Source organism: Miscanthus floridulus, chromosome 7, assembly GCF_019320115.1.
Source record: "Miscanthus floridulus cultivar M001 chromosome 7, ASM1932011v1, whole genome shotgun sequence".
Classification (NCBI taxonomy): Eukaryota; Viridiplantae; Streptophyta; class Magnoliopsida; order Poales; family Poaceae; genus Miscanthus; species Miscanthus floridulus.
Window position 1 is genome coordinate 63,236,591 of NC_089586.1, and position 7,077 is coordinate 63,243,667.

The 7,077-nt window shown below is 43.2% G+C and overlaps 1 protein-coding gene across 4 annotated transcripts; it reads left to right on the forward strand.

The window, feature by feature from the left end:
- Positions 1–2,280: 2,280 nt before the first annotated feature.
- On the forward strand, positions 2,281–6,647 carry LOC136463318 (early nodulin-20-like). 4 transcript variants are annotated; one of them, XR_010760979.1, is made up of 5 exons: positions 2,281–2,839; positions 3,336–3,494; positions 6,046–6,116; positions 6,224–6,297; positions 6,386–6,647. XR_010760979.1 is itself a non-coding variant. In XM_066462320.1 (4 exons), the coding sequence occupies exons 1-3, from the start codon at positions 2,446–2,448 to the stop codon at positions 6,069–6,071; spliced, it is 579 nt and encodes a 192-aa protein (XP_066318417.1). In that variant the 5' UTR covers positions 2,281–2,445; the 3' UTR covers positions 6,072–6,116; positions 6,386–6,647. The 4 variants fall into 4 exon arrangements, 2 of the variants coding, with proteins under 2 accessions (XP_066318417.1, XP_066318418.1); XR_010760980.1 differs by having other exon boundaries at positions 3,397–3,494; XM_066462320.1 differs by lacking the exon at positions 6,224–6,297.
- The last annotated feature ends 430 nt before the right edge of the window (positions 6,648–7,077 follow it).

The window sequence follows — 7,077 nt, forward strand, 5'->3', positions numbered from 1 at the left end:
CAACAATCAAGTCTATGTCTAGCAACCAACACACACATAGGCAAGAGATACCACAGAAACCACTTGGAAACAACTATGCTATGATGCAAATGCAAGCAATTATTTGAGTTGCACAAACACAAATGCAACAACCAAGTGTTCATGTGCTTTCTCCCTCTACTTATGTGCTTTTTCAAGTTTTGATCCCCTTTTATTCTTCAATCTTGCTCTTTTATCCCCTCCATCTTGATATCTTTGTCCAGCCAACTTCTCCCTCTTTCCATATTTTGTGCCAATCTCTCCCCGTTTGTCATCAATTTCCACAAAATATGACACCACTTGATATATATACTTGAAATGTTGGGGTTGACACCACTTGGAATCTTGGGAAGACACCACACTTGATGGAGATGATCACTTGAGGTCTTCTTAGATTGTTTCTATGAGCCTCCTTCTCTTTGGCTTGAACAAGTTGATTTGCATAAGCTTATCAACTAGTAATATGGTACTAATTGATGTTGCACCTTTCACCTTCACTAATGGGCGTAAATAAACATTAAACCCCATTAGGGAAAATAGCAAATGGGCTTTCTAAGAGATTATAAATTTTAGGGGCCGTTTGGATCCTTTCATTTGGAAGAATTGAAATCTACTAATAAATTAGGCTATTTGGCTTGGGATTTGACATCCCACCACTTTTCAAAGTTCATATATAAGCTTATCTGAAATTCGTAGGGTGAAAGATGGAAATTGATTCTATAGATCATCATTCTATGTTTTTACTTTGTAACTTATAACACGCTCTTCAACTCGCTCCTCCATCGTAGAAATACAACACATAAGTATCTCTGTCGTATAGCCAACAATAATATACAAATATAATGCATATAAAACCATATTAGCTCAATTAATATGTGTCTAAATTATAATTATTAAAATGAATTTGACTCCAAGGATCCAAATGGGGCCTTAGAGATTTTTGTAAATTTTGTCAAACTCTTTTGAAAATGTTTTGGCACAAATAAACTATGTTTTTAATAAATTATTTTTGCAAACATTTAAATTTAAACTTGTTTGTTTTTTTAAATATTTTAAAGTAGAGAAAAATCTATTTGAATTAAAACAAATTTTGTAAATTCATTTTCAACATCATAAAATTAAAGCAAAGGCATGAATGCAACAAAAAATATCAAATTAAATTATAAAATGATTTTTCTAAAAAATATTTTCAACCATTTAAATTGTCACAACTTAATCGAATCTTGGAAAATTTTAGAAAAATTATGAACCGATTTATTTCATTTAGTGTAAACTATTTACATAAAAAATAGAAATTTGGGGTGTGGCAAACTACCCCTATAGAATTCTCGCCCTGAGATTTGCTAAAGCTACGGTCGTTACAAAAATCCAAATTATACAAGGTCATAATAATAAAACAAGCAACCATGCAAGAGCACACTAACATAACCAGGTCCTTAAAAAGGAATGGCAGGAAACCTAAAAGGGATACCAGTATAAACAACCATGTAATGTCCAGATCTTGAGTAGAAAGAATTTGTTTTTTCAACAATTTTTTTTAACTCTCGACCAGGCTCTAGGGCCGTGTATTTTTCAACAAAATTGATATATGATCTAAAATATGCATGTTTATATGTTGACTTTACTACCTGATGCATGATTTAACGCTTGGATATTGACTCTAGACGTGTAGTGCCTAATCCATGGTGCCTAGCCCTAGAGTGATCGACTACAAATCTACAATGCCATCACACTGCTAATCCAACCAAAACCCAGGGGCAAAACCGTAACCTCCCTTGCCCCACGCCCTTCGTCGCTACATTAGATCCCCGCGCACAGTGGGGTTCCAAAGGACAAAGCCCCTTTACCGTTCGCACCTCACCACGTCCCCATACACCCAGTCTTCTCGTACCACATCCGAGCCCGCCACAACCTTCGTCTCTGCCGCGTGGCCCCACACCTGACGCTCCCGTAAGGCCGTAACCCGACGTGCATAGACGTCGTGCAGGCGCGCGCAGAGGCGAATCCAACGCGAAAAGGGCACGTTATTTTGATTTTGAGAAGGAAAAAAAAAGAAGGTGGAGAATACGAGCGAGAAACCTTGGGCGCGTGTATCATACTCTGGAGACCCACGTTGGGTCCACGAGCTATGAACCTCTGACACTGGGACCAACCGAAGGGGTCTCAACGAGGCCTTGGAAGTCGCGGTGCACGCACCATCCTGGGCCATCGCCAAAAGTCGCGTTATTTAAACTTGAAGGGCAAAATAGAAAAGGTGGAAATTTAGGAAGCAAACAAAAGGTCCACTGCCTTGTCTGCAATGGCGTCTGGGCTTTTCCCACGAGCGCCCCCCTGCCCTTCTCGCTTTCCTCCCTAGGCAACTAGACGCCGCGCTCCCGCAGCGCCGCTCCGCCGGCACCAGTCCTATCTCCTGCCCCAGCTGAGGTGATGGGGTCCTCGTCCTCGGCGTCGCCGCCGCCACCGCCCATGATCGGGCGGGCCGGGAACCTCACCGTCTTCATCACGCCGCCGTCTCCCGCTAGCACGCCCCGGGGCGCCTCGCGCACGCCGCCGCCCGAGTCCCAGCGCTCGGATTTCTCCACACCCACCCCGCAGAGGGCAGCCCCGTCGCCCTCCCCTTCTCCCTCGCCGCGGAACCACGAGAGCCCGGTCGCGGCGCCTGCGGGGGTGCTCACCCCGCCCCCGCCGCCGGCTCCTGCGAAGGTCGCGCCGCCGCCGGTGCAGGTGCCGCCGCCGCAGTACGAGAAGGCGTCCGTGGGGGGCAAGCACGACGGATCGGCGTTCGGCTTCTTCTGGGACGCCGTCGCGCGCGTCCAGGAAGGTGAGCGAACCGCATTTCGTGATTTTGGTGGATTTTGTGGACAACCAAAAATGTTCATCTTGTGAAGTTGTCAAAATGTGATTTTCAAGTTTCCCACCAGTTTGGAACAGTTCGAATCGAAATTCAAAAGGCTAGATCCGAACGAGATTTTTTTTCTTGTCGGCTATATCGGAAGTCCCGATTTGTGTCGGAATTCCCGACTCGGAACTCCCGACGTAGGGATAACCCAGATACCCGAGCAGATTTCTTCAGGCTTTCCGGAAATCCTGACACCTGTCGGAACTTCCGACGACAAGGCATCGGGTGTCTGGGTTATCTTTCCGACTTGGGTGGGAACTCCCGACAATAAGGCATCTTTCCGAGAGCATAACTTCCTCATCCAGACTTCGAATTAGACGTTTCATATATGTTTTTTACCGTCTCGACGAGAGGAACGTAACGGTGAAGTCCATTTCACATTTTGACAACTTAGAACATTTTTTTTGTTGTCTAACAGATTTTTGTCCAGAGATTTGGGGGGTTCTCATGCTTGGATTCTCTCTCTGTTCTCGTCGCAGCGCACGCGAGCCTCGACGAGTACGTGGCTACCTGGTTCGGGTTGGATCAGTCCAAGTACCAGTGGGCGCTCAACGACTACTACGAGGCCACAGGCAAGGTGAGTGCTCTTCGACTTCGCTCCTCTTCAACTTTGCTGAATGACCGTGTAATTAGGGGGAATCGCGTTCGATCAGTGTCGTTTCGTCTCCGCTATCGGTACTCTGATCTGGATCTGTATCTGGGATGAGATACTGTTTTGCGACAATGCCTGGAGGTCGATGGAGCATTTGATGTTTGTGTGGCGGTGGATGTTGGTTGGTAAGATGCGGGGTGTTATGGCCATTCTATTAGATGGCCTGGTAAGATGCTGAGAGGGTCTTGGAGTGTGTGTGTTAGGTGTTGCCTTGCCTGGTCCCGCAAAGGCTTTTGTATTGGGGAATATATGCAAAGGATGTCTAGATGGTAGTGGTGGTGGTGCTGCCTGTTCAAAAAAGCTCAAGTCAATCCCTATCTTGCAGTATCTGTAAAGTTCGAACCAAAGAAGGCCCTAAAACACAAGACAAGAATAGATGCCTAATCACCCTTATTTTAGCAACTGCAAGAATGATGGGTCATTGTGTTGGGCTACAAAATATGCACTAGGACTGTCATTGTCTGGAGTAGCACACTTTGAGGCATCCAAAATGTTGTGGGATTAGTTAAAAAAAGTTTGTCCCCCTGGTTTTAGCTTTGGTGCACTGGCTGTTTTTGTTCATTTTCGTCTCGACACACAGATGAACTCTTGGGTAGAACAAAGTTTTCTTTGACATATTGCTGTTTGTTTTCTTGGAAGCACCAAGGGCACTCGTGTTAGTATTGTAGTTTTTTTATACCCTTTTAGCATGTCTGCTACTAAATTTTCAATGAAGGAATTTGGGAGTCGTTGTGATGCAGAAAATATGTAAATTGAGTAGCTTACACTTACACCCAAATTGGAATAAATATGTGCTACAATTGATGTGTTCTGCAGAAAATTTTGCGGTGCTGAAAAATATAAACTGGAATAAACATGTGGTACAATTTTCAGTAGGCATTTTCCTTGAGTACTAATGCAAACTTGAACTGTGTGCGAGTGGATTCACTTAATCTACCTGGATGTTCTAGTTCTGTCAGCTGAGTCTGTATCAGTGATTGAACCAGTAATAAACTGGGATCCAGCTTGACTCTATTTAACATTTATATTGACTTTGTGCTCCACCCACTTCTATTCCATACCTTCTTTTGGTTCTACCATTAACATCTCAGTTCACTACTGATGCATAGTATATTTGGATTTGGAAATATCGATAGCACTTTATCTAGCAAACCAAGCTTTTTACAGTATGCAGTGTTCACTTGATTTATCCAAGAGTTCTCATAGTGGTGATTCAATGGGCGAATGATATAATGACAGCACTAAGTGGTAGTTAGTTTATGTCACCACCTCATAGAATCCTGATACATTTGAATTGGGCCGCTCTTGTATATTATATTTGCGTTATTGCATGACATCATTGGCATTGTACTTGCATGGTTTCATCTATCTTTGGCACTTTATTGCTTGGAAATTCAAAGCAAAACAATATTTTTTTAAACAATAGGATATTTTAGAGCTTAATATCTTTTATATTTGACTTTCTGGATGACATATACTAATTGTAGGTAACATCTAATGGAATGATGTTACAACATCAATATAACATTCTTATTTTATATTGTTATAGCCTTCAGAAAAATGGCAGAATCCTTGAGATTCAACAATTGTAGCATGCAACTCAAATCTGCTTTTTGGGTTGGTGTGTGTCTTTAAGGGCTCTCTACCCTTTTCTTCTTAATGAAAAGAAAACACAGCTCTCCTGCGTTTTCGAGAAAAAAAAACTAGCACTTGAGTTTTCCTGTTAAGCTGGTATGGCATAAATTTAATTTGTGTTTTCCCTGTTTCATTGATTTAAAATAACATCAGCATCCAGCTTGGTTATATTAATATTATATAGATTCCATTTGTTGTATGTGGAAGGGCGGGCCTAGTGCAAGCGGTAGTGTCTTACCACCTGTGACCGGAAGGTCTCGGGTTCGAGACGCGGTCTCCTCGCATTGCACAGGCGAGGGTAAGGCTTGCCACTGACACTCTTTCCCAGACCCCGCACAGAGCGGGAGCTCTCTGCACTGGGTATGCCCATTTGTTGTATGTGCATCTGCTATTGCCTATTTCTACATCATATGGTACTGTAGCATAAACACAATTAGCTTACACATTCATATGCAATATTTATTGGGATTAAGCTTTCACGTAGAGAATAGTGATGACTGATGAACTCACTAAATCAGTTGCCCTTCTAACTTTCGTGGTATCTACCTGTTTGTTTACTTAAATTTGTTTCAACACAACAATTAAGCTGATGTTTCACGTGAACTTTCGTTCCAACTGAAGAATCTGATAATGAAAGTGTTCTTTACCATCACCTGAGGTATCATGAGCAATATTAAAGAAGTATTCTTATTTCCTGGTTCATTATCGGCATCTTAGAATGTATTGGGAACTAGTCAGGTGGCAGAGTAGTGCCCATAGTACTTAATTGTCTGTTTTGAAAAATTACTTACCAATTACCCTGAGCATAGGGATTTTTGATGCCCTTTGTACTTCATTGCAGGAAGTGGATTGTGTAAAAGGTGGTAAGCCGAAGGAGCTTACTACTACTAAAGTGCAGAAAGTCTAAAAAGGGTAAGCAACCTTGTACTCCCTATGTTCCAATTTACATGTCGTTTTGGCTTTTCTTGATATACAACTTTTATTATGTATCTAAACATATTGTATATCTAAATACATAGCAAAAGCCATTGTATCTAGAAAAGCCAAAACGACCAATAATTTAGGACAGAGGTACTCCAATATGATAAATCAGGTATTGTCCTTTCCCCTTTTTCAACATTCTTTGTGCTGTTCACTGACACGTATATCTACCTTCGCCGCAACTTCGTTTTGTGTTGAAGATGTGTAGCTAGCAGCGTATGTCTGGAGAAGCATGTTCCATTAGTTACATTTTGGTGGGGCCTTGAAAGGTCATCTCTGCTTTGTCGGCGGCCCAAGTGTATGCCCTGCACCGAGCGCCATGCATCTGGACTTCTAGAGGCCGCGGTTGAATCAAAGGAGCGGCCGCTGTTTTGTTCCGCCGTTCAGGATCTGCTGTAATCCTAAGGTTATGTCAAAACACAGAAACGGTCTTATTTGCAATGGGTAATAGTATTTCTAATCTGCGTGCTGGCCGTTGTTTACCGCCACGCCCTCGTGTTTTCATGGCTAGATAGCAATAGCATGCTCATAACGTGATGTGGCAGGCGATGTTACGCACGGCGTGAAATCTCAATCATCGGTTAATTTCCGCCGGACCTGGCCCAGGGTCGTAGATCGGAGGCGCTTCCCTTCTGGCACCAGGTCGTAAAGCTTAAGAGCTCATGAATTACGATAGTGCACTGCGTTCCTTGTCGCTTGTCCGGACCGCCCTTGGCATATGCTGAATTGCATGGACGAACACAGCAGAAATTAGCCCTCTACATGGTCCGGTTGTAACCCGAACCGGGTTGGTGCGGATATGGTTCGCGACCATCTAACCCTTTCAGCTAAGTCTTTGACATGGAGCTTGCTGGTTGGGGTCAAGGATCTCGAAACCGGCGAGCACAGCCAG

Excerpts from the sequence above, each read along its gene's own strand:
- LOC136463318 (XM_066462320.1), top strand. The coding sequence starts at position 2,446 with ATGGGGTCCTCGTCCTCGGCGTCGCCGCCGCCACCGCCCATGATCGGG. Across the intron at positions 2,840-3,335 it reads CGTCGCGCGCGTCCAGGAAG|ATTTTTGTCCAGAGATTTGG; the intron begins GTGAGCGAACCG and ends GTTGTCTAACAG. Across the intron at positions 3,495-6,045 it reads ACTACGAGGCCACAGGCAAG|GAAGTGGATTGTGTAAAAGG; the intron begins GTGAGTGCTCTT and ends ACTTCATTGCAG.